General features: G+C 38.8%; 1 protein-coding gene across 19 annotated transcripts in view; it reads right to left on the bottom strand.

Annotated features, from left to right (window-relative positions):
• SGIP1 (SH3GL interacting endocytic adaptor 1) overlaps positions 1–7,926 on the bottom strand; it is a 196,694-nt gene extending 188,768 nt beyond the window's left edge. For 5 of the 19 annotated variants that reach the window (XR_013762481.1, XM_079131506.1, XM_079131507.1 and 2 more), the window contains exon 1: positions 6,213–6,584. Coding sequence is in view for 18 of the 19 variants with exons in the window: in XM_079131506.1 (XP_078987632.1) it covers positions 6,213–6,222 (10 nt within the window). In the remaining variant the exon portion in view is untranslated. The other 14 variants (XM_079131493.1, XM_079131494.1, XM_079131501.1 and 11 more) reach the window with 8 other exon arrangements.
• Between the last annotated feature and the right edge of the window lie 19,658 nt (positions 7,927–27,584).

Below are 27,584 nucleotides of genomic sequence, written 5' to 3'. Positions count from 1 at the left end.
CTTTGCATCTGAAAAACCTCACATCCTCACGATGCTGCCATTGCACAGAAGAGCACATTGTACAACATTACACCTATCTGTATTCATTTATATATTTAAAAATACTCCCTCTGTTTTCGGGTCAAGCCTTCTGACTCTAGAAGACACCATTTTGCAGGTTAGTCAATAAAGCAGAGAAAAATTTAAAAAACAAAAAAACCCAAAAAACAAAAAACCCAGGAAGAGAAAGGTGGGATGGACAAATGGGAAAAATGGAGCAAGGAAAGGCAAAAATGTTAAGAAGGCAAAAAAGAGGCAAGAAGAGAAAAAAGCATCCAGGGTACTGAAAAACAAACAAACAAAAAAAAAAACAAACAAACAAAAAAAAGGACTCAGAATTTCTTTGAAGAGCTGTGCCACAATGTCTCTTTCCATTATGAAATCATTTCCTTAGAGATAATCGCCAAAATAATTAAAGCTCAACTGCGTGTTTTCAAATGAACTCTTTCTTTTGCTTTTCAAAATGTATTATCTCTATCTCACAATTTAATCCTTTTTTATACAACATCTCATTTTCTGTGTCATGTTTATAAATTTTGTTTCTCCAGTGAGAATATAAATTTGAACATACCTTTTCTGTATTCGACCTAAGGCCCAAAATAAAACCTAAAAAGTATAGTAAGTCATCAGAGTCATTTATAGCTAGCTCTGTTTACTCATCTGGTAAATGAACATTCTAGTTGTCTCTGGGGACTGTAGGTACAGGGTGAATAGGGTGACCAGATTCTTGCCCTCACAGAGCTTACATTTCAATGAGACAGCCAGGTAATACAAGGTTAAACAACAAGTCATAAATACAGCTCTGAGGATCCAGTAGCCCAGCGCATATGTTTCAGAGATTAGGAAGACAAAAATGATAGGGAAGACTTCCTGAGGATATAGAATCGGCAATTCCATAAGCTGCGGAAAGAGGAGGCAGGAAAGAGTTTATTCTAGATGTTAGGAGATATGCAGTGTGGCTCTCAGCAAAAGATTAGATGAACTTAAAGAAGAAAGAAGGCCAGAGAATGCAGGCTCTTGTAAGCTATGGATTTTAAAAGAAATGGGAAGATAATGAAGTTTTAAAATAAGGTAGTAAAAAGATATAAGGTATCAAAATTTAGATGCTGAATATCTTTTTCTAATATCCTGTAGATGCAGTTAACTGACATGTAGATTCCAAAATGGAGACCTCATAAAGTAGACCCAATAAAGTATCCTCAAAAAATGGAGACCTCTATAGTACCTCTGTCATACCTCTCTCGCTTGTAAGCAAGCTATTCTGTGCCCACAGATATATTTGGTAGTCAGCACACAAGTTGGGTAGACTCAGCACCTCTGCCCATACCCTGCTTTTTCCTCAGACATCCTGCCCTTTACATGTTTCCCATCCCCTTGTATCTATGACCTCCTCCTTCTTGTTTAGCTAATTTCTTCTCAGGAACTTTATCAGACACACAAGTTCAAATTCATTATAATCTGTTATTCCTTTTCTCCCTTTGCCTCCTTTACAGTCATCTCAGTAAATTCTCTCTCTCTCAACTCCATCTTTGAGTTTATGTAATAACCTTACTCACAGTTTAATAATAGTTCATATGATAAAACTGAATAAAAAATAAGCCACAAGAATGAAAGCAAAATTGAAAATAATTGAAAAATCCAGGGTTATGAGTCTTTAAAAACTTTTGAAAATATCTAACAGTATCTTTAAATATTCTGGCCAGCTCCTCATTGTCCTCTAATTAAAATTTCTTTGTTAATAATTAGATAAAACAGTCTGGAAGACTAATAGCAATATCAAACAGCAATATTCGAAATTAGAAACATATTTAATGTCATCTTTCCCTTCTGGCTAATTGCTATGGTAACTGTACTGTTATTTATACATCTCATTGCAGATATTAGGTTAATAACCTTCAGCTAGATATTGGGTTAATAACCTTCAATGGAATAGTGTGATAGCATCATTTATGTCATTATTACTATGAGAAAACACGTTCCAAATAACTAACTCACAAACTTTTAGAATCATAAAAAGTGTAGCACATATGCCAACTCCAATACAAGAAGTATTGTCCAGAATCATCTAGCACAGTTTATACAAGTATTTTTTTAAGACTATGAATTCATTTTAGAGATTTAAAGTTGACCCTGCAATTGGATGGGAACTTATACATCTAAAGAGTCTCAAAAAACACAGACCTGAGGAAGGAGAAAAATTATATAAGTGATGGAATATATATTAGAATCTTATACACATGCTTAGATTTTCTAAAGAAGTGTCACCATTTAAGGGAAGGGGATTGGTAGGGCTAATTAGAAGCATTCTCTTTAAAACTTCTTAGTTAACTGTAAAATGAATAGCTCCAGTTTCAGTTGCTTTTTTCCTTTTTTGATCACATCAAAGAATTTTCTAAATATTATAAAACTCCATTTCTATACAGGAAAAAAAGGCTTTATTGTTTATAAGGCTAACTGCAATAACAGAACAGTTAATTTCAAACCATGTTCAAATATCTAAATAATGATTTTGGACAGAAAAGGCATTTAAAAAGGAACCAAAAGATATGGTTCCATGACTTCTCATGTTTAAAATAGAGAAAAATGGAATATGCAACTAAAGAAACAAAGGTCTCTTTTTTCATTTCGGCTACCATGCCCACCCTACAAAATTAAAAGAAAATTTTTCCAGAAGACCAAAATTATGAGTCTTGCTGTTAAATGGATTTACATTCAAATTTCATTCCACCATTTCTCTGCATCAGTGTATTTTATTTTTGAGATTTAGAAAAATTACTGCAAAAGTACTGCTATATTAAGTACATTTATTTTCAGTAGTAAAATAACAAAATGTATTAAATCATCCTGAAGTTCAATTAAGCCCTTAACATATTTTTAACATCGTTATATAGTATGAAACCATCAGCACCCAGAAACTTATCTTTCTGATCCAGCACCTAAAAGCCTGGATATGGAATTTAAAACACAAAGCACTTTCAGTCACTACTGCATGGACAAGGAAAGTTCTTTCCAGGCAGTCTCATGAATTAAAAGATATTCTAAGAAACACTGACTTGACTTCACCATCTTTGGAAGCATAGCTTTAAAAATTCAATTTTCAAACTTTAATAATAATATATGAAAAATAGTCCTTGAATAGTTGCCCTAATCAAATAGACTGCACTGTAAGTGTAGCCAACACACACACACGTAAGCAAATAATTCCCTTTATTGCTTATCTTTCCTTTCACGTGTGCACCACATACGACCCACATCATTGGGCTTTCTTCAGAAAAGTAACAAATCAATACCAACCACTGCCAAAAAAGGAAGAATGTAGGAAGCAACAAATCCAGTAATTTAAAAATATACATATTTTTAATAAACATAGTTGAGGTAGAACCACGGACCCATGGACTACGCTTAAGGTCCCTGCAGAATTACTAAGCTGTCTTTCATGACCTTAGAATCACTGGGGAGGTAGTTACATTCCTCATCTATGACCAGGATTCCCAATAGGCTGTTGAATGAATGGAGCTTGTATGCTGTCCCACAAAAACAAGGACACAAAACTAAACTATGAGCCATTCCGCTGCATATTTGTTTACTCTTGTTTTACACAAAGTAGAAAAGTAGCTTTGAAAAGTTGTACTGGCCATCCTTTTTTCTGAGCCGCAGATAAAAACACTTCAGCAACATAGAATGAGCACATACTATTGCAGACTTCATTCTCTTCCTCCATAGAAAGATGTTCATGTGTCTGTATGTTCATGTGTGAGTGACAGTGTGTGCCAGAGGGACACATGTACAAGTTGAGATCAGACACTGTTTTAACTATCTAGATGTTTGGTGGCACATTCTCAGAGTCCACTGATATTTCAGTTAGGACAACATTGTAGGGTGCCTTTTAGGGGGTTCCTGGTCCTTCCGCGGTTTCTCTGATAGATATAACATCCCAGCTTTTTTTTTTTCAGATGAGTTAAGTGAAAATAACTGTTATGTCACATCTTCAGGTAAGAGCAATTCAGAGGTGAAATTCTGGGATATAATATCAGAAACACAATCAGATATTGCCAAAAAAACTGGCAACTAAGTTGGAAGACCACTGACATGCAGATTGAATTCTGGTTAAGGTTCCTACCTGCTTTTCCAAGGTCACTGAACCATTAAACTATCAAGGCTTGAAAAGCATTTAAATAGCGACTATGAGTAGAGAAATTATTTGTTTCACTTAATTTTTTAAACTAGTGGCAATACCTGTCCAATTTCTCTTACAAGGGTCTGATAAAAGGCAACTGCATCCAGTGTCACCTCTAATTCCTACCAGAGCTAAGGTAATACCCTTCATTAGATAAATTTGGCAAACCCAGTGATAGTGCTAATTCAGCTCCAACCCAAGTCTTTGTTACAGTTCTCATTTCAGTTTAGGCAGCTCAGATAAGCTTATCAGAGGGCTTTGAACTGACATTCTGGGATGGCACAAAGACCATATTACCAGGGAGGATCATTAATGAGCATCAATAAATGTTACTACCTTCAGAGAAGACACTAGCTCTGTGGTTTGCAAGGCAAGAAGTAAAATGCAAGACCTTCCAATTCTCTCTATATGATTAGAATCTAATCACAATGTGTGCAGATGCATTTTTAAGAAAAGCTACATGAAATTTAGCTGGAGAAATACAGTGCTTCTATAGAAAAGAATTTTCTGTTTTAAGAAGATAATCCACACGGACTTTTAATTGAAAAGTACATAAGTGATACTCTTTGCCTTGCCTTGTTATTCAAAGAGTAAATTCATTCTGAATTAATGAAAAATGGTTTAATTTTAGAGTGTTAGCAATCTCAATTTATTTAGGCCTGCCTGTATTTAAAAAACTAGCTTGAGATCCTTTTACAAACAAGATCAGGTTCCATAACAAAACAAGACCCAATCTCTCTTTTAAGGCTATTTTCCAAAACCTGTGGGTTTTGACTTTAGAATTCTTCACTCCCCCAAATCACACTAACAACGTTTGACATGATGACAGACAGAGCAAAAAGAATTCATTTCTGCCAAATAAGTACACTGCTGTTTTTTTGAAACCATCATCCCCTTAATTCCATTTTGGTAAATTTCTGAGGAATGTTTAAAATTGGAAGGGCAGACTTTGGCTTAAGAAGTGGCCTCTCTGCCATTTTCATGGCTGATTTGAGACCCATTATGCACTCAATTCTGCATTGTAAAATCCAGGCTGGGGACAAATTTCTGCCTGTCATCTTAGGAAAGGCCAGGAGTTTTGCACCATCCTGTAGTGTGAAAACAGAAAAATCAAAGGCAGCATAGAGCTGACTGCTTCTTTCCTGATCTGCTTGCAGCTTTTTTGAGGCAATCTTGGCTGTCACTGTCTCATCCTGGGAAGGGTAATTTAGTAGAATAATATATAGTTTAAATAGCATCTCCCCAGGGAAAGTTCCTCCTTACACTTAATATCGAATGAAAAAAGATAATCAGCGAGTAATCATTTGATGCTTGGCTAAGAACCATTGCATGGAGAAAGATTTTAGGAAGCACAATTTTTTTTTTAACCTGATAAGATCCTGATTCAGGAGTCAAGAGGCCCAGATATTTTCCTTATATTGTTCATTCTTTGTGATGACCTAAACATAAAACTGCAGATTATGGACCAAATTTGCTGTAACCATCACTCTAATTATATGATGTAAATTGCAGAGATAAAACTGTCTTACAAGAATTTAAAAAAATTTTATACAGTTCTTGGAAAATGACAGTATGGATAACTCTGTAAATGACCTCTTCTGTCTAATGTCAATTTCAGAAAACAAGTTTCCATTGTAAATGTTTAATCAGTGTAGTTCCAGGAACCTAGCAAAGAAAACCTTATCTTCTCTCCCAACTTATTTGCTCTGCAAGCTCTTTCCTAGCTCTAGCTCAGCTTCCTGCAAATACTTTATAGGCTTTTCTCTCTCAAAGGAACTGGAAGCTCTCTCTAGGTTCTGAGCTAGACAGAAGCCCTGTGGTTTGATTCCATTAGTCCAAGCCCTGGTCCACTGCAAGCAAACTGCAGCATTCACGCTTGCAAAACCCTGGCAACCAGGTTCTAGAATGGCCACCAACACAGACTGCACACATTCTTCCATGCTGTTTTGCTCAAATCTTGCCCGAAGCCAGCCAACCTCAGTAGAAAGCATCCTACCTTCCATCATGGTGGCAGAATTGCATTCCTTAATTTCCAAGAAGTCTGAAAAAACACAGGAGGATACGCTTCCAGGTCCCAGCTAAGTCCTCACAACGCCGCTGCTGAGGTCTGCTGTGTCAGCTGCCAAAGCCAAAGGAGACAAGTGTTAACCCGACAGATAGGCCATGGATGCTGCTGGTGCTGCTTCACCTACAGGCTCCCAGGAAGATGCTGAGAGAGAAAGGCAGAGGAACAGCAAGCCGGCCGAGCTGCACCGCCTGCGCTGCCTCGGCCAATCCCTTCAGCTCTGGCCCGCGTCACATGGTAGCCAGCCTGCATCTCCTGACACAATACCCCCGGAGAGCACACGGAACCTATTTCCCTTCCCTATTCCCCTCCACCCCAGCGCCTCCCGTTTGTCACCAAATACATAGCCCCTTCCCCACCTGGTGACGCACTTCCCCCGCCCCTCCGCGTCTTCTTCTTAAGCCTATTGCAGCGGCTGGGTGGCCGAGATTAATTATCAGGCGCTGCCACCTTAACAGCGGACTCCAGCATGAAAGGAGCACCTAAGTGGCTCGCTGAGGCGGGGATTTTTTTTTTTTAAGAAAAACTTCTTAATTCCGTGCAGCCCGAAGTCTTGGCAACACGCTTTTAACTCTCCTATTCCAACCTCGTTTTGCCCTGAAGGAATTCCAAATGTCAGTATCCGTGGCCTCTGCGCACATCTGTGAGTCAGTCTCTCTCTCTCTCTCTCTCTCTCTCTCTCTCTCTCTCTCTCTCTCTCTCTCTCTCTCTCTCTCTCTCTCTCTCTCTCTCTCTCTCTCTCTTTCTCTCTCTCATTCTCTCAGGCGCTTTCTCTCTCTCGCTCTCACCTCCATTGAAGAGAGAAAAAGCAATCCGCTGACGTCACATCATAAACAATTATCCCCAAAAGGATGATGCAGAAAAAATTTCACCCCAGCTGCCTTCAAGAGAGCCAGGGAATTAATTGCGCATGACATGCCGAAGGGCTGGGAACTGTCATTAAAACAAAGAAACAAAAGAACCCACCCGAGTGGGGCTCTGGAATCAAACTGGCAACGCTTGAGATCATTTCTGGGGCGGGAGGCGGGAGAGAGGGGAGAAGGCAGGGAGCCGAGGCCTTAGCCGGACCGAAGACAGCTGTGCACGCCGGCTTCCTCCCACTTTAATTTGGGCCAGCAGGCCAGGCCGCAGACAGACCCCAGGGCGCCTCTGGACAACGGGTTCGAGTCCCGCGGCCGCCGCGTCCTCCCTGCCGAGCGCACACGTGAGCCTTCTGGCTTCCCCAGGTGGGGAGCTTTCTCGCAACCGACTGGCTACAGCTGCCAACTGCAGTTCCTGCAGGAAACAGACTCTCTTCTAAATGACACGTTTTTCGAGACGCGCCTCTTGCATCTGGAGTCTTCTTCCAGCCCATTCCTTCACCCTTGCCCGGAGGGAGGCAATTGTGCCTGGTTGTGGAGGGAGGGGTGGGTGGAGCCCTGGGGTTTGGCTTCGTCCAGGGATGGGATCTAGGTTCCTGTGTTTGCCTAGTGGGAAGTGTTCTGGCACCCGTTCTGTTTGGGTTGAGAGTTTGTCATCTGACTACTCCCCAGAGACCCCGGGAACCTTTCAGAGGGCCCCAGGACCCGGTCCAGCGATCCTTGCTTTCTCTCTAAGTAGGCTCAGATAGCAAAAGGAAAAAACAAAACAAAATGGGCAGGGTGACCTATGAGAGGGAGGGAGGGAGAGAGAGAAGAAGAAGAGGAAGGGAGATGGCAGGCCAGCAAAGGACCTCTTAAGAACCCTGGGGGAGGACAGCAGAAGCGGGCACTTCTTCTACATAGACTAGGAGAAAAGCTCGCATATTGTAAGGCGATTTGAATGACAAATGAGCATGTACTCCAAAAACTTTAAAGAAGAAGCATTACATGCTCAGGTTTGAGTCTTTAATATTATTTTATTGTCATTTATATCATAATACACTCATGAAATTTTAATATTGTTCAGCCCTTGACATGGTCTAGCTGTTTCAACCACAGCAAATATGACCTATTGGTGGCTGAGAAATACTAGAGAAAAATATGATCAAAGAGGCCGACTGAAGCAGCACATCAAGAGTTAAAAACAAAAACCAAAAACTCAGTTCCTTAGCAACTTTAAAGTGTTTAAAAAAATTGTTCTCCCTGAGGACACATATTTCAGTGGCCTCTAAATTTCAAAATGAAAATCTCCAGAGACAAACATTTATGACTTTTTCCTTATATCTGTAAGGCAGTCGAAATTTAAGAGCACAGTGAATAACAAAGTAAAACTTGTTTTAAGTACAACTTACACTACTCTGAAATCAGAAGGAAAATTAATGCAAAAATGGTTGGTTAGTGTGTGTGTGTGTGGTAAGCAAATTATTTTTGTAAAGGTTAAGAACACGAATAGTTATTGTTGTCAAACAGACTGAGATCAAGTTGTGTCTCTGCCCCTCATTGAGGTCTTTGACCCTGGGCAAGTTATTCAACTCTCTGTGCCTCACAAATTCCTTATCTGTGAAATGGAGATGATAATAATGACACCAAGTTCATAGAGCTGTAAATAATAATAATAACAAACCTGTATTCATTTACTATGTGCCAAGCAGTGTTCTAAATATTCTGCCAGTAAGTTACTTAACATTGTGTCTGGAGCATTATAAGCCATCCATGCTGGCTCTTCAGAATTAGCATTATTACTACAGAAGGGTTGGCAGACACATCAAGAAAAATTTGCAGCCAACTGGGAGTTGTAGACAGGCACAGAGAACCCCTTTGTGAAAGACCAGGTAGTTGATGCATCTGGAGGGGTAACACATTGGAGAGTTCTGGGGGTTGCTGAGTAGAAGAGTGATTAGGACCAAATGAGGTGAATTTGAAGAAGTCTTTTTAGAAAGATGGAATTTTAGAAGTTGGAAAAATATTGGAATGGTTTAGAATGGCAGTTCTAAAGAATATGAGGAATGCTAAATAAGAAATGATGTTCATGTAAAATCTGAAGATGAGTGAAAACCCAGAAGTGCAGGAGTAGGGGCCAGGTTTGTTTTCAACTTGCAGCAAGGCTACCAGATAACAGAAAGTCAGTTTAAAGAGGTTTTTTTGGTTGTTTTTCATAACACAATTTTACAATTTTAACTGATAGGTAATAATTGTACATATTTATGGGGTAGAGTATGATACACATACACAGTATATAATTCTCAAATAAAGATAACTGGCATATCAATTACTTAAAAAACAAATTATATTTTTGTGTTGGGAATATTCAAAACCTTCTCTACTAGCTATGCAAGTATTGATGGTTAATCATATTTACTCTACTGTGCTATAGAACACTGGAAGTGATTCTTTGCATTCAACTGAACCCCTATGCCTGATAACCATCATTTCTCCATCTCCTCATCTCCCTACCCTTCCCATCCTTTGTTAATCACTGTTCAACCTCTACTTTTATGAGCTCAACTTTTTTAGCTTCCACATGTGAGAACTTGTAGTATTTGTTTTACTGTACCTGAAGTCACTTAAGGTAATATCCTTCAGGTTCATCCATGTCGTCACAAATGACAGGATTCCATGGCTAAAAATATTCAAGTGTGTGCATACACACACACATACACACACAGAGACATATGCCCAGGAGTTCAGTACAAGAATGTAAAGGAATGCTCAGGTGTTTTAGTCAGCTTTTTTTTTTTTTTTTTTTTTTTTTTTTTTTGCTGTGACCAAAAGACCCAAAAAGAACAATTTTAGAGGAGGAAAAGTTTATTTGGGGTTCATAGTTTCAGTGGTCTAAATCAATAGATGGTCAGCTCCATTTCTCTAGGCCTGAGGTGAGGGAGACCATCATGGTGGAAGTGCATGGTGGAGAAAAACAGCTCAGGACATGACAATCAGGAAGCAGAGCCAGATAGATAGATAGATAGATAGATAGATAGATAGATAGATAGATAGATAGACAGACAGACAGACAGACAGACAGATAGCATGCAAGCTCTACTCACCTGGGACAAAATATAAACTCCAAAGGTCCATAGGTCCTCAGTGACCTATATCCTTTAGTCATACCCTACCTGCCTGGAGTTACCACCTAGTTAATCCATATCAGTGGGTTAACCCACTGATCAGGTCACAACTCATGATCTAATCATTCACCTCTGAACCTTCCTGCATTGTCTTACATGGGAGCTTTTGGCAGAGGACACCTCCTATCAGAACAATAATTCCAGATATGCCCAGATCATAGTACGTTCATAGATAGTATCTGAAACTGTCTGGGACTCTAAGACCAAAAACTTGATGAAGTCACTAGACATTTAATTTGTTTTCTGAAATAACATTTTTATGGCATTGACGATCTATTACATATGTGTTTTGGAATCAAACTCCTTACATTTTTAACTATAAAAGTTGGATTTCTTCACTATTTCCTAATTTTAGTGTTTGGGAGGGCAAGATCTGTCCATATTTTAGAAAGAGAAAGAAGATACTGAGAATTCAGTTATGAAGGAGGAAAGAAAACATAAGGGGAAAGTTCAAGAGGTAAATGATCTTAGCACTACTTTTGACTCAAGTCTTTCCATCTTGCTATTCCCTATGGAGGCAATTCAATGAATTTGGAAATATAGACTTCAGAAAATATCATCCCAAGTCTGCAAATCAGCAGAAAGTCTCACTTGAGAAGTTGGATTTTCATGGGATGTTATAGGTGAAAGATGTACACACACACACACACACACACACACACACACACACACACACACACACGCACTGTCCTCTTAGTTAAAATGAAAGAATTCCAACTTGAACTATCATGTGCAAAAGGATTTATTGGGGTAGCTCACAGAATTGTAGGAAGAACTGAACAACTGAGGACTGAGGATGTAGCTCAGTTGGTAGAGTGCTTGCCTAGCCCACACGAGTCCCTGGATTCAATCCCAGTACCATAAAACCACCCTAAGATTCCATCTCACCCCAATTAGAATGGCGATTATCAAGAATACGAGCAACAACAGGTGTTGGCGAGGATGTGGGGAGAAAGGTACACTCATACACTGCTGGTGGGGCTGCAAATTAGTGCAGCCACTCTGGAAAGCAGTGTGGAGATTCCTTAGAAAACTTGGAATGGACCCTCCATTTGACCCAGCTATCCCACTCCTTGGCCTATACCCAAAGGACTTAAAATCAGCATACTACAGAGATACAGCCACATCAATGTTCATAGCTGCTCAATTCACAATAGCCAGACTGTGGAACCAACCTAGATGCCCTTCGATTGATGAGTGGATAAAGAAGCTGTGGTATATATATACAATGGAATATTACTCAGCCATAAAGAATGATAAAATTATGGCATTTGCAGGCAAATGGATGAAATTGGAGAATATCATGCTAAGTGAGATAAGCCAATCTCAAAAAGCGAAAGGACGAATGATATCACTAATAAGTGGAGGATGACACATAATGGGGGGGAGGGAAGGGTTAGTGTTAGGGTTAGAGTTAGGGTTAGGGAGGGGGGCAAGTATGGAGGAAGGAACTACTGTATAGAGGGTAAAGAGGGGTGGGAGGGGTGGGGGGAAGGGAAAAAATAACAGAATGAATCAAACAACATTACCCTATGTAAATTTATGATTACACAAATGGTATGCCTTTACGCCATGTACAAACAGAGAAACAACATGTATCCCATTTGTTTACAATAAAAAAAAAAGAAAGGAAAAAAAAAAAAAAAAAACCAACATTGGGACACTCAAGTACACTAAATCCTCAGTACGCTCTCCATTTCTCCCACCATTTCAACTCCTTTTCTCTTACAAAAGATTTTATCCATATGATCAGAGATCTATCTGACTATTAGGCTGCTTAAGATCACATATTTGCAACTTGACTATCCACAATATGTTGAACAAACTTCCAGGGAAGACCTGGCTTGGAACATCATTTACTCTTTGGACCAATCAGTGGGGCCATGTCGATGGGGGTCTCTTGATGACATTTTAAGAGTCAAAACCTTTGATGAATTTAGTCATATGCCCACTATTGTGACTAAACATAGGGTAGAGAGAAAGGCAAGTTTTTTTTTTGTTTGTTTGTTTTTTGTGTGTGTGTGGTGCTGGGGATTGAACCCAATCTTTAACAGTATGAACACCTAATATGTTTGGAGGGGTATAAAAGACGTTTTCAAAGAAAGAAAAGGTGTTATTATCAGAAAAAGTGTGGGGAGAGAAACTAGGAAACAAAAGTTACAAACGACATAGATTTTACTTACGTACCTAAGATGAACTTTACCAAGGACTCATAGTAGCAGAGGCACTCAGTATACCACATTAATCCATGCAACAGACTTGAGACGTTATTTATTCATGCTCACTCACTACATCCAGAGAGAAACCTGAAGACCCTGTAGCTACCCTCTTCCCCATTGGGGGTACAGATCCTTCTTGTTGGTCCAGTTACTCTAAAGACAAGCCATGCCCTGAGATGTTTGCCACTCATTGATCTATGCTGGTCCAGAGAGCCCGGTATCCATACCTATATGAGTGCTGAAGGAACTTATACCAGTTGTGAGTTCTGATTAATTTATATATATATATACATATATATATATATATATACACATATATGTATTGAAAAAATAAGCAATAGGAATAGAATTTATGAGAAGAATCAATAGTTTCAGAAAGTAAACAATTATGGTTCACTACAACAGTGGAAACAACCTCATTGAAGTAGAGGAAATGTAGAAAACTGGAAAGATATTTTTTAAGAATATCTATTTTTAGTTTTTATATAGTTTCAGGGATACAGCAGCAATAAATAAGAGCAGATTGCTATGATAAAAGAACATAATAAGAGTCAGAAAGAGTACATGAAAGTAGTTAAATATTAAATAATTTTAAATGTCACAACTCTAATCGATGATGTAACAAATGCTGCCAAGATTATACATTGATAGGCTAGTGGTAATAATTTTGAAGCATGGACCCACAACAACAATAGCAACTGGTCCAAATATAGTGGAATTCTTTCTCTCTTTGGAGAATCAGTTAACTTAGATGCAACTTTAACAGTTCAAGAAAATAGCAAAAGAGAAAAAGTTCTGTAGTTCACTTTAAAATTACAGATCATGACAAAAATTACAAAAAATAGACTACAGCTCAGTCTCACGAATATTGATGCAAAAGTTAAAATAATAACAAACCTAATCCATCTTCTTAAAAATGATATATATACACAAATGCACATGTATCACAATGTAGAAAAATAATTCAAAATTAAATCTAAAAATATAATTTATAATATTAAACTGTCAAAATAATCACATCATCATCTCCATAGTTGAAAAGGCACTTGATAAATTTCTACTTAAGTCATCCATTAAATAAATTAAAATCTTAACAAAAAGGAGATTTTAAAACTTCCTTAGGATGATAAAATATGCAAATCTCTGCCACCAATTTTCCATCTTGTTAAATGGAGACATAATGAAAATTTCTCATTATTAGGAATAAAAATCAGGAATAAGACTTAAATGTTCTTGGTTGTTACTGTTATTTAATATTTAATATTGTTCTATAAATATCATCCCCAAATTAGAAAGATAAAGAGATAACATGGCCAGTGCCATTCTCATCACACCATTTTCTCTTTTTAGGTACATAACAAGACTGTATTTGTTACCCTTTCTTGGTTTGGGTGGGGATATATAACTAAATTAAGGCCAATGGAATTTTCCAGGCCTGGACTTCATAAACATCCTGCATACTCTCCACGTTTTATTCCCCTTGCAAATGTTTGAGATCTGCCTGATCTTCATCAGACTTTTTGAGAGAACTAAACCTTTGGAGTTTAAATCTCTATTGATATATATCACGTTTATATGTGTATGAACACATATATGCACATTATAGCACCCTGGGGTGCTATAGCAAAATACCTTAAACTGGGTGGCTTATAAACAACAGAAGTTTATTTCTGGAAGCTGGAACTCTAAGATCAAAGTCCCAGAAGATTGTCTGGTGAGAGCCTGTTGTTTGGTTCTATGTTCTCATGTTGCAGAAGGTCAGGAATCTCTCTGGAGTGCCTCTCATAAGGGTTCTAATCCCATTTATGAGTGTTCTGGCCTCATGACCTACTCACCTCCCAAAGACCCCACCGTAGGTATTTCATTTAGTTCATTGCAATACATGCATACAATCTTTTGTAAGTGAGATGTTTTTAAATATGTATTTTTAATAAAAAGTTACAGGGAGAGCAATTCAAAACAGGAAACTCCTAGAACAGAAGCCATCAAAAAGGAAAGAACTACATATACTGTGGAATCTAGAACCATACTCTACAATAATGGTAGTCACTTGCTTTGTGTGTCTATTCAGCACTTGATATATGCCTAGTCTAAATTGAGATATGATATAACTACAAAATACATATCAAATTTTGAAGAGCATATAAAAGAGAATGTAAAGCATATCATTAATAATTTTATGTTCATTACAAGTGGAAATGATAATTTTTTATGCACTTTGTGAAATAAAATATATTACTAAATTGATTTCATCTGTTTCTTTTTAATCTGTCTGCTACAAATAATTAGTGGCTCACTCTACATTTCCACTGGACAGCACTGTTCCAAATTCTGAGAGAGAGCCAACCCAAGAAAAACGAGCAAGGAAGATTGGCTAAGTTCAAGAGGTTGCATGTTGCAGGTGCATAGCATCACCACACTCACACTTCATCATTTCTCCATCCAACAGAGACGTGTCAGGAATTATCTGTGCCAAGGCATTGTGTCAGGTTTGGGGACACAAAGATGGAAAAAGACACAAGTCTTTCAAGAAGCTTATCATAAGGGGAGGAAGCAGATGAACAAAACAACAATTACAGTGCAGAGGGCCAGGACAGCACAAAGGAGGAACACTCAGGATGGAGGAGAGAAAACAAAGGCTTTCTAGCAGAGGAACTCCTTAGGCTGCTCCTTCCAGAGCAAGTCAAGTAAACATGCCTACAAACTTGGTCTTTTCCACCCCTACTCCCTTTCTCACCCTGGTTTCTCCCCAACTTTGATCTCTCCTCCGGCAACCCTTTCAGTCTTCTGGATGCATATCCAACTCAATGGTGGACTGACGTCTGTAGTCACTTTAGCATCAACTTGCCTAAATTCAACCTTGGCTTTCCTTTAAGGAGATGGTTTCCCTCTTTGCCCTGTGTCCACTCCTGTGGAGGCTGTGACTCTTTCCCATGCCCTACCTTCATCCGCAACTCACTGAATGAAGAGGAAGGGCTGGCATTTTCTTATTTCCCACCTCAGTTTCTGTGCCTGTCATTTACCGCCATTGTCAAAAATATCTTCTAAGATGCGGCCTGCCTGCTTTCCCTCATTTTGGTGGTTTTTACCAACCTCAGACCCACTCCAGGTCAAACTTTCCTCTATGACTTCAGCAACTATATCACAGTCCTCTTTAGCTCACCACCTGTCCTGTCATTCATGACAGTATCTCTTCCATAATCCTGCATCTCTACCTTAAAGTTCCTTGACTTTCTAATAACTTTAATTTCTATTGTAGTTTATTCACCAAAAATATAAACACATTTTGGATCTCATCTTTGTTTCTGTTTAATAATATTTTACACCAAATAAGGCATCTCTTATTTATTTCATGTATATTAACTATCATCTCAAAAGAAATCTACACAAAAGGACCATAATTTCCCTTTCTTTAACATTTCTTACAACAAATAACGTAATACTAGATACAGCATGTATTTAGTGCCCAATAATTACTTTAAAAACAAACATATCAGGTTTCACTTTGCTATATAAATTCAGTAACAGTAATATTATTCTTATTATTATCTTTTTGGCAGTGAAGAAATTTGAGGAAGTATAAATGTTTCTTGTTGGATAAACCCAGAAAGCCCCAGGAAAATCCCAGTAGGAACACAAACCCAGAAAATTGCCTCTCAGATTGGGGTCCATAGCCTGTCCTAGTTGGGTAGGGTTGTTATTAGAGACACCAGGAAGAAAAAACAAAGAACATCATGTTAATAGCTAAAGTTTATTTCTGTAGGTCATCATCTAAGTGCTTTGTAACCATTATTTCATGTAATTTCCCCAAAACCTCTGACATTGACATTCTATTCCCATTTTACAGATGAAGAAATCAAGGTTCAAAGTGGTAAGTGGCTCAGCTAAGAAAACAGCAAGTTTCAGAATTTGGGTTCAAACTCTTATCTATCTGACTCTAAAGTCCACTACTTAACTTTGAGATTGAAAGAGTATAAATTTGTTTTGTGATAATTAATTGCTTTTGGACTCAAATAGTCCTCCTTTTATCTGGTAACACAACTCCCCATTTTTAGGGAGGAAATTCTCTTCTCTCTCTATACCTCCATGAAGACAAAGTGGTTTCTATCATCTGCTACATAACTACATCTCCTTCCTCATGATGATTAGATAAGAGAAACATATCTGATCCAAGCTGAACCAATAATACCTTATGCCTCAGGCCATAAGCCAAGCAGGCCCAATTAGAATCCAACCCTGGAGTAAAGACACTAAAGGTGGGAAAAAGGAGACTTTTCCTCTGAGATACAAAATTTATAGGATTGCAAACCTGAAATTATGAACTGTCATGCCCTTCACCTGGAAAGAGCCTTTGTACAGGAGAGAATGAAACAGCATGGAGTGAGTCGGGTAGGAAGTCAGCCTTTTGGGCCAGTGACCCTTTCATATTTTTTGCTCTTGATCTTCCCGTGGTAAAAGGAACATAGTTCATTTGTGATTCTATGACAAAAGACCACAGACTGGTTAGCTTATAAAACAGTAGAAATTTGCTTCTCACAGTTCTGTAGCCTGGGGAATTCAAGACCAAGGCACTTGCAGGCTCAGTGTCCAGTAAGGACTGCTCTCTGTTTCCAAAATGGCGCCTTGTTGCCGCTCCTTCCTGAGGGTCCTAAAGTTGTGCCTCACCTGATGGAAGGGATGAAAGCACAAATGCTGTATGAATCCTCTGTTACAAAGGCCTTAATCCCATCCAAGAGAGTGGAGACCTCATGACCTAATCAGTTTCAAAGGCCCCTCTCAATAATACTACATCAGAGACCAAGTTTCAACATGAATTTTGGAGGGGTCGCATACTTTTGAGCCTTAACAGGGACTGATAACTTCCCCATTTTGCTTAGGCAAATTCAGGTTGGCTCTCTGTTGCTTGCAAAGGAGTCCTAAATGAATCAACCCACCACAGGAAGTGCCAAAGAGCAAAACCAGGAATATTGAGATGTGGAAAACATGTTCAAGAAGCAAAAGAAATGATGAAACTAAGAGACAAAGGCAAGAAAATCCAAGTCAGAAAGTACCAGAAGTGGGTTAGTGAGTGAGAGGCATTGGGAATGAAGCCTTCTAAGGTCATTTATTGTGAAAGAGCTCCAAGAAACATGAAGTTTTTTCTTTTCTGAGTTTTTAGACTTTTCTAGCCAAAATAAAAACCAATGGGTCAGCCCAGTTTAAAGACATAAGCAGGGGGTGGTAAAGTGCTTGCCTAGCATGCACAAGCCCCCTCTTCCTAAAAGATATACATGGAATAAGAACAATAATTGGAATACCATAAGATAAAATAATTTTCTTTAAGAGTCAAGTTCAAGGAAGGCAATACCCATCCTAAAATAATGTTTTCCACTGGTATTCATCACCAGTTTTAAAATGACAAAAACTAAACGTGAGACCTGAGGACAAAATTAAAAGAAAATCAAAGATATTTTGGTATATAACATGTCGTATTAGCCTAGAAATTCAAGTTATGGAGAATGAACTCTTAGAAGAAAATGAGTCTCAGTTTTTGGAAGACTTAATTTCACCCAGATGATGTGTTGAAGTTTACATTAGGAGATAGTCAATGTTTGACAATGGACCAAGGGGTACACACCACTTCTAATTACATGGCTGTGTATATATATTAAAAAGAAGCTTTCTCACTCTGCATTTACATTTGAAAATATAATTGCATGGGCTTAATTTCCTAACTGGGTTTAACTGGGATCAGTGTCAAGCTGCAAGCTCGAAGATGTCTATAGTTCATTGGTTCACCTTGTGATTGCCATGGCTACCAAGGACTTCAGTGCCCTAGTCTCTGGGAGGGAGGGCTAAAGGCTTGGATTGAAGCTTTATTTAGCAAATCCTTTCCATTTAAAACCCATAAGCTCCTTGTCCCTGTCAGCAAGTGTCCAAAAGGGGCCTTGTCAACAGATGCCACTAGACGGGGGCACTACTGGTAGCAGAGAGAATTGGGAGGAGCCTTGGAATTTCTGCTACAATCAGCCTTGCACCCATGTGTGTAAGTGCATGTGGCATGTATGGTGTGCAGATGTGTATGTAGTCAGGCAGGTGCGCTTATGAGCTGAAATTGAACTGTGCTTTCATACTACAGAGTCAAGTAAACATAGATCAACTGCCAATAGCTTCTTGTAGATTTTATGATCATGGTTCACAAAAAGAATAGTATCCAGATCAATTCATTGTAGAATTTACCATCATACATATATGTCGAAATTTCTGAGGGCTGATCATTTTAATGAACATATGTGTGTCCAAGTTATAATATAAATTGTGCAACATCTTTTTTGCAGGCTTGAAAAATTTGGAGGGCTTAGGGTTTACACACAAAAAAAAATCAGAGAGGCTTATGCAATGGCTTTTTTTCTCTCTTTAAGAAAATAGTTGTGCTCTTGTTTAGTCAGTTCCCTGGAAACAGGCCATAGTGAAATATTTCTACCATAAAAGGGCCAAATTACAAAGTTCTTTAATCTTATCGCTTTTGCAGTTGACAATTACACCAAATTATGCCACCCATAAAATGCAATAAGAGAAGGGTCTTGATGAATAAATCATTTCAGTTTCAAGGTTGCTTGAAAAATAGTGATAGGGATATAAATTCTATTAAGTGAGAAACTCTACACTTTAAATTGGATACACATGATGAACTTGAGAAATGGATTTGAGATGAGAAATGTATTCTCTTTGTGAACCAAAGTAATGCAGTGATTTCTAATTTCATTACAGCATTAGCTGATTATAATTCAGTGTGTTAATTTAATATTATGGGTGATAAGCTGTGCCCTAGTTCTAGTTCTGAACTACAGTAACCCTAGGTGTATTTTGTATCCCCCTTGTCAGACCATGACTTTTGAAAGTGCCTTTGAATCAGCATCTTTTCATCTGTAGCTTCAACTGTGCTGGTGGTAAACCTAACCTGACAAACCTGGAAAGAATGTTAGGAATTGCATTCATTTCAACTAGCAGGTGAAGTCTAGAATTATTTGTTTACAGAGAGGCATCAGCTTGCCTATAGTGAACTCTGGATTCCAGAGAACCTTTCACCGTTTTATCCTGCTCGATATGCCTAATCTACCCTGTTTTCAAACTGACTTTACAGGGCTCTGACATCTTTTCTGGTTTTATAACACATCCTTTAGTATCCATATTCTGTTTGTAGTTTTACATCACTGGACATAACTGCCACTGAGGCCATGGGTACTGAATATAAACCAGTGACAGATGGTCACTCACTGTACCAGTCTGAATTTGTTCCAGAAAGTAAAGCCATTGTAGGTAGTAATGGGTATAGATAGATTTCACAAGGAAGATGTAGCTTACACAAATGTGGGAAGAGCTGGAAAATATTAATCTGGAAGTCTGAGACTAGATAATCAGAAAACAGTCACCTGTTAGCCTGGAGCACAGGAATTGGGAAAGAATGGTGTCACTTGTGGAAAAGTTTTGAAACCTCTGTGACTACCATGTGGGAGTTTGGGAAAAGTATGGAAACCCACCAAATGGAATGGCAATGACATTCCAAAACCCATTTACTTCACTCTTACCTTCCAAATATCTTGCCAGTTATTCATGTAGGAGAACTCTTAATTCAAAGCCATACAGGGAGATTTTAGGAAACTGACTTCCCAAGCTCTAAATGGAATCCTCAAGTTGCTACCAAATTGATAACAACCTAGCAAACTCTACGTCTTCAAAAATTTGACATCCGTTCCCATTTCTCTTAACTATATTAAACTTCTAAGTAAAGAATATGACCTCACATGGATTTCTTTATTATGATGCACACAGCTTTTAACAACAAAAGATCAAAAACTCTCATCACAGAAGAAGATTCAAGTTTCATAAGTCATTTTTCTTATCTCTGGATGATGTCAATTCCTCTTTAGCTGAGTTAGTTACACTTTTGAGATCTATACATAAATACTAAAACACATGGGTGATCATTATCATAATATTTTATATTATATAATATGAAACTGAAGACAGGATAAAGAAAAAATAATTCATTAATCTATGAAAATATAAGCAAACCAAACCAAAAAAAAGAAAATGAATTACTGCAATTATTATTTCTACAATTGATGATGTAACCATAATTTGTACTTTTATCTTTCTTTAACGTTCCTTAGTCTATTTGTTCCCAGTGAATGGTTCAGTTGGTTGTAGTTCTGGGCTTAGTGTAGTTACCCATATCTTCCTGAAGGATTTCTGTATTAGTGGTCCTATCTATAATATAGTTTTCCACTGTCTTTTTCCGTAGGATATGAGTACCTAGAGGCATCTCAAAGCATCTTCTGGGGTCTAGTCACACCCCCATTTCCATTTTGCAGTAGCAAATGAATTTCCCCTTTATACTGAGGATGAATTGCTGCACCCTTCATAATAACACCCTATTGTGATCTTGGTTCTGTGGCATGAGTTGCCCATAGTAGTCAGATGGCAGGTGTAACTTCTAGTTCACAGTAATTATTGCTATGTCTACTGTCCTGAGGAATTAAAATCTTCAAAGCAGCAAGGCCAAGATACAAGAATTGAAATAAAAGATTTTAAAGGGTTATTAGGGATAGTAATGAGAGGAGTCAGTTTCATTTCCACTGTGAGTTTCCTTAGTCCAGGCATCCAGGCTATAGGTGAAATGACATCATGACATTGCTGACTCAGCAGACCTACAGATCCTTCAGGACATTTCCCAAACCCTGCAAATCAAGCAGCTAAAATCCTATGTTTTCAAAACACCATGCCAATGTTATATTAGGTGAGCTGCTTCAGAATGACATAAAATACAGAAAGGCAAGTGAATTCTGAGAGCATGAACCTACCATTACATTGTTTTTACTATACAGTTATTTCCTTGGTTAAGGATAATGACTGTGTAGAACACACAGACAGTGAATAAGGCTTTCTATAAGTTCACAGATGGTAATTTCAGTAAAATTTATCTATCTATCTATCCATCCATCCATCCATGTTTTATTTTTTCAGTAAAAACAAATAACTGCCACTAGGTAGCTGGTTAGACCTCCTAGGAAATGGTGGTATACTGCAGAAATTAGTTTTGATTTTTGCATTTGGCAGGTTGGCTAGAGATTATAATCAGCAGCCCTGGTGAGTGCACAGTCTTCTTTCCTGCTACTATGGCCATTTTGATCATAAGCACATTGGGCAAGGAAAAATATGACTGGAGAGTGAGACTGATGGACATCCACACATAGGATCATCCTGTTCTTTTGATTATTAAAACTGTACCCTGCTATGTTAGATATTCTGTGACAATTTATTCACATCTCTTCTTCAGATCTCCATGTCAATTTTGTGCCTTTCCATTCCAGGGTCATCTAGATACACTGATACTGCCTACAAGACAGTGTAGGTCCATTGGAGGTTCAATTTCCCTCCAAGCAAAATGATCAGTCTTTTTCCTGAAGATGTGCTGCACTACCGTTCCTTAGAGTCACTCCTGAATGGTCCATAGTGTTTCAATTGCCCACTTCCAATTGCTAACCCTTATAGTGCAGAACCATAGACATAAAAATATTTTTTGGTCAAAGAACTAGTCACAGGCAACTCACCATGAGGTCATAGTTTCTAACTGAGGGAAAAGATGCCTTGCAGCTCGTGTCTTCAGGACCTACTCAAGCCCTGTCTTGTGTGTACTACTTCTACTGGATGATGAGGTGTTGTTGTACACGTGCACATTTATAAGTTCTTGAGCCAAGAAAGAAACATTTTATGATTAGAAACTAAGGTCACATGGTGACTTGCAGTCAATTATCCAATATTTAGTTACTTCTAGGATCTAGGAACAAGCCAAAAGCCATTTCTCAAAATGAAAGTACTTAATACATATGAAAACATAGCTTCACTTCAAAATTCAAGAGGTCTGCAGTGTTATTTACTGATAGTGGCCTAAGTTTCCATGCAGCATTAACATCCGTAATGGGTGTTTCTTTGTTCTTGGATCTGTAGGGTTACATGGCTCAAGTGGCTGAGCAGCTTGGACAGCAGCCTGGTCCTGTTGCAGGACCTTCTCTTGCTCTGTCCCCCATTGGAGACTGGCAGTCTGAACAGGTTACTAAATAAATAGATCAAAGCAGCATGACTAAATGAAGCATAGATTGCCTCAAAATTCAAAGAGGCACCCTAAGTGTTACATCTTTTTCTAGTGTTTGGAGCCACGTGTTCTTTACTTCAGAGAGAGAATCTTGATCCACCCGAGACTACAGAACTCCTGGGAATCTTACTGAGTCTGGATACCTCTGAGTTTTCAATGAATGGGCAAGTCCTTAATTTTGTGATCTCACCACCTGCCATGCGTGGGCTTTATTTAGGTCTATAAAAATATTATCTACTTCCTGTTCTCCAGTTTTAATCAGATTGGTATCATCAATGCAATGGGTCAGAAAAATGTCCTATGGAATTGCCCAACCATCATGGTCCCTGAGGACTGGGAAGAAGAAGTTTGAGATAAGGTAATATAGTGAATATCTTGCTGCTCCTGTCATGTGAAAGAATTTTTTTTCCTAATTGTGTTTACTAACACTTATTCTCTATACTAACAAGTCTAGAAAAAAAAAATCCCGTTAACAGTTGCACATCAAATACCAGGGGCTGTGTAGATTTGATACAGCAAAAATCCACATCTTGTCAATAACATCTATTGAAACTGTTACCTGGTTAAATTTATGGCAATTCATTATCTTTTCCAGAATTCATCTTATCTCTGCACAGGATAAGTTCATAGGTTGAATAGGCAAAGGTAGGGACTAATATACATCCATTTTTCAAGTCTTTGATGTGTATCATCTTTGGTTTACTGTTATAGTAGTGAGAGGACTTTCTTACAAGAATATCTGTCACTTCACAAATCAAGGAATTAATATGGTAAATCTTAGCATACCTTTTACAATTGTGCTTTCCAGAACTAGGGAAATAGGTTGGAAATCTAATGGATTTACAGTGAGATAGCCATGAGCCAAGAATTAATCATTCAGCCTTAATAAGTCCTACTTTAACAATTTGTACCACAGATGACATTTGGGTCTCCAGGAATGAACATCAGTTCAGAATCAGTTTCTACTAATCCCTTGGAAAGTTGGTAGGGCTATCATTCTTTTCGGAGGCTCTAGAAAATGATCTGCTTTCTTGACTTTTCCATCTTCTAGAATCTACTTACATTGGCTCATTGACCCCTCTTATCTTCAAAACCAACAGTGACCAACCGAATCTTTTTCATGATGCCATTTCTTTGATTCTAACTCTTCTGCTTCATTCTTCCATCTTGAAGGACTGCTATGATCACATTGAATCTACCGAGATAAATCAGGATAATTTCCTTATTTTAGTGTCAGCTGATTATAGAACTTAATTCCACCTGCAACTTTAGTTTCAGGTGGGTATATTAGAGGGGCCATTATTTTGCCTACCACATCTGACCATCTTTTAATAAGAATTCTAGATCTGTGATTAGAATTAGATTAGGATGTGGGTATATTAGAGGGGCCATTATTTTGCCTACCACAGCTGATGATATTTTAAAAAGAATTCTAGATCTGTGATTTGTCTCATGTCTGGGAATTCATTAAGAAGCATGACTGTCTATTGTAGTGAATCATGTCAGAATCAGCTCAAGTTCTGGGTTTCATTTGTTTTGCATACACAAATGAAGAAAGACTTTATTGTTGCTTGTATTCTTGATAATTGCTATTTTGATTAGAGATGAAATCTCAGTGTAGTTTTGATTTGCATTTCTCTAATTGCTAGAGATATTGAACATTTTTTCATATATTTGTCAATTGATTGCATTTCTTCTTCTGTAAAGGGTCTGTTCAGTTCCTTAGCCCATTTATTAATTGAGTTATTTGTTTTTTGGTGTTAAGTTTTTTGAGCTCTTTATATATCCTAGAGATTAATGCTTTACCTGAGGTGCATGTAGTAAAGATTTTCTCCCAATCTGTAGGCTTTCTCTTCACATTATTGAATGTTTCTTTTGCTGAGAAGAAGTTTTTGAGTTTGAATCCACCCCATTTATTGATTCTTGATTTTACTTCTTGGACTTTAGGGGTCTGTTAAGGAAGTCAGATCCTAGGTCAACATGGTGAAGATTTGGGCCTATTTTTTCCTTCTATTAGGCACAGGGTCTCTGTTCTAGTTCCTAAGGCTTTGATCCACTTTGAGTTGAGTTTCATGTAGGGTGAGAAATAAAGGTTCAATTTCACTTTGTTACATATGGCTTTCCATTTTTCCCAGCACCATTTGTTGAATAGGTTATCTTTTCTCCAGTAATGTTTTGGTGTCTTTGTTTAGTATGAGATAATTGTATTTATGTGGGTTTGTCTCTGTGTCTTCTATTCTGTACCATTGGTCTACATTGTCTTTTTTGGTGCTAATACCATGCTGTTTTTAGAATGGCACGTATCAAGAATACAAGCATCAATAAATGTTGGCAAGGTTGTAGGGAAAAAGGAACATGCATACATTGCTGGTGGGAATGCAAATTGGTGCAACCATTATGGAAAACAATATGGAGAGTCCTCAGAACTACCATTTGATCCAGCTATCCATCTCCTTAGTTTATACTCAAAGGACTTAAAATCAACATACTACAATGACACAGTCACAAAAATGTTTTCAGAAGCTCAACTCAATAGCTGAACTATGGAACCAACCTTGGTGCCCTTCAGATGAATGGATTAAAAAATGTGGTAAATATATGATGGAATATTTCTCAGCTTTAAAGAAGAATGAAATTATGACATCTGCTGGTAAATGGTTGAAGTTGGAGAGTATCATGCTAAGTGAAATAAGCCAATCTCAAAAAAAACCAAAGGCTGAATGTTTTCTCTGATATGCAGATGCTAATTCACAATAAGGGCTGGGAGTGGTGCTGGGAGGAATAGTTACTTTAGATTAGGCAGAGGGGAGTGAAGGGAGGGTAAGAGGTATGGGGGTAGGAAGGATAGTAGAGTGAAACAGACATTATTACGGCGTGTACATACATGACCGCATGACTGATATGATCCTACAACAGGTACAATCAGAAAAATGAGAAATTATAGTCCATTTTTGTATGATTTACCAAAATGCATAAATTCATTCATGTATAACTAAATTAGAACAAATTTAAAAATTAAAAAAAAATAAATAAAAAAGACTTTAGTAGGCAGTACATTATGGTACTAGGAATCACTTGATAAATTAGTCACCTCCAAAGAATTGCATAGGGCAAATAATTCTGATTACTTCTTGAACTTTGTCACTGTGGGATTTTATTACCCACTGAATTAAGGAAGTTCATTTGCACGAACTCTGGTAGTATTTCTTATTTTCTTTGCAGAGACCTGCCACTACAGAGTCTTTCAAGGATGCTGAAATTGTTTTCACCATGTTATTTCTCAGAGTCTTGAGTTAGTGTATGTGTTCTGAAACTTCACAGGTGACATAACTAGCAGATAGGTAAGCAGTTCATTCATAATAAATTCACTTTAGCTTTCATACCTCCAGGAGTCTTTGGATACCCTTCTCTACAGCAGTGATTTTCAACTGGGGCCAGTTCTTCCCCCCTCCCAGGGACATGTGATAATTCCTAGACAAATTTTTGGCTATCATAACTTGGTAGGGGTGCTACTGCCATTTAGTAGGTAGCGGTTAGGCACATTGCTTAACATTTACAATCCACAACTCTCTTCTAACTCTCAACAAAGAGTTACCTAATCATAAGTGTGAATAGTGCCCAAATTGAAAACCAGGCTCTAAAGTATACCAACTAGTTTTGATATCATTAGCCATTGGCCACGGTGGGGTCCAGAGATTAGTTAACTGAACAAGAAACTTAGAATCATCCTCTTCGGGGACTTTAGAACATCAGCCATGGCCCCCTTCTTCCTGCCAGGAGAAGTCTGTATTATTACCTTTAAATAAAACCTGCTTAATATGCTTGCCTTGGTGTGCTTCTCTAGGGTTCAATCTTCAACATTAGAAGGAGCAGAACTTGTCACCAGTGAACGGCGGTATCAGATTTGGAGGTCCCACCAAGATTTACGCCAAGAAGTAGCTGCTTCAAGAACACACAACCGAGATTTTCAAGATGGCAGACTAGAGGGTGGATGCATTTCATGTTGCTCCAGGACTCAGGACTCAAGAAGAGGAGATATTGAGAGACTTGGGACCAACTCAAAGCCACCGGGTGAGTCTCTCCCGTTGGGGAGGTGTCCCGGATGGGGCGGTAGCCCCGAATGCAGGGAACTTTGTGAAGTAGATTTGCCCGACGAAGACACCCCTCCCCCTGCTGGAGCAGTGAACGCGGACAACTGGGAGCATCGGAGAGGAGGCTACTCAGCACAGCACTTGGACTCGGAGCAACCCCCCGGGCTCCAGGAGGCTGCCCAAAGGAGGAGGTGCACGGTGAGCTGTTTGGACTCAAAGCGACCACTCCTGAACACCAGGGGCTGCCCAGAGAAGGAGGAGAAGCACGGCACGGCGCGTCGCTTGAACTTGGAGCAGCCGGACCAGGGCTCCGGGCAGCTGTCCGGAGGAGGAGCATGGTGAGTGGTTTGGACTCAGAGCGATCGTTCCTTAACACAGGGGGGCTGCCTGGAGCAGGAGGAGGAGCATGGCAGGTCACTTGGACTTGGAGCAGCCACACCAGAGCTCCAGGCGGCTGTTCGGAGGAGGAGGTACGTGGTGAGGTGTTTGGACTCAGATCCATCGCTCCTGAACACCAGGGGGCTGCCTGGAGGAGGAGGAGGAGCGTGAAGGGTTGCTTGGGCTCAGAGTGACTGCACCAGGGCTACGGGTGGCTGTCAGGAGGAGGAGGTGCACAGTGAGTTGCTGGGACTCGTGGTGAATGCACCAGAACTCTGGGTGACTGCCTGGAGGAGAAGGAGGTGCGCAGTGGGTCACTTGGACTTAGAGCGACAGCACGGAACACCAGGCGGCTGCCGGAGGAAGAGGTGTGTGGCAGGTCACTGGGACTCGGAGCGACTGTAAGGGGCTCCAGGTGGCTGCTCAGAGGAGGGGCTGCATAGCCAGGCGATTAGG

The sequence above is a fragment of the Sciurus vulgaris genome, assembly GCF_902686455.1.
Source record: "Sciurus vulgaris genome assembly, chromosome: 1".
NCBI lineage: Eukaryota > Metazoa > Chordata > Mammalia > Rodentia > Sciuridae > Sciurus > Sciurus vulgaris.
Note: the sequence above shows the minus strand (reverse complement) of the source record. Positions and strands in the feature narration are given on the sequence as shown.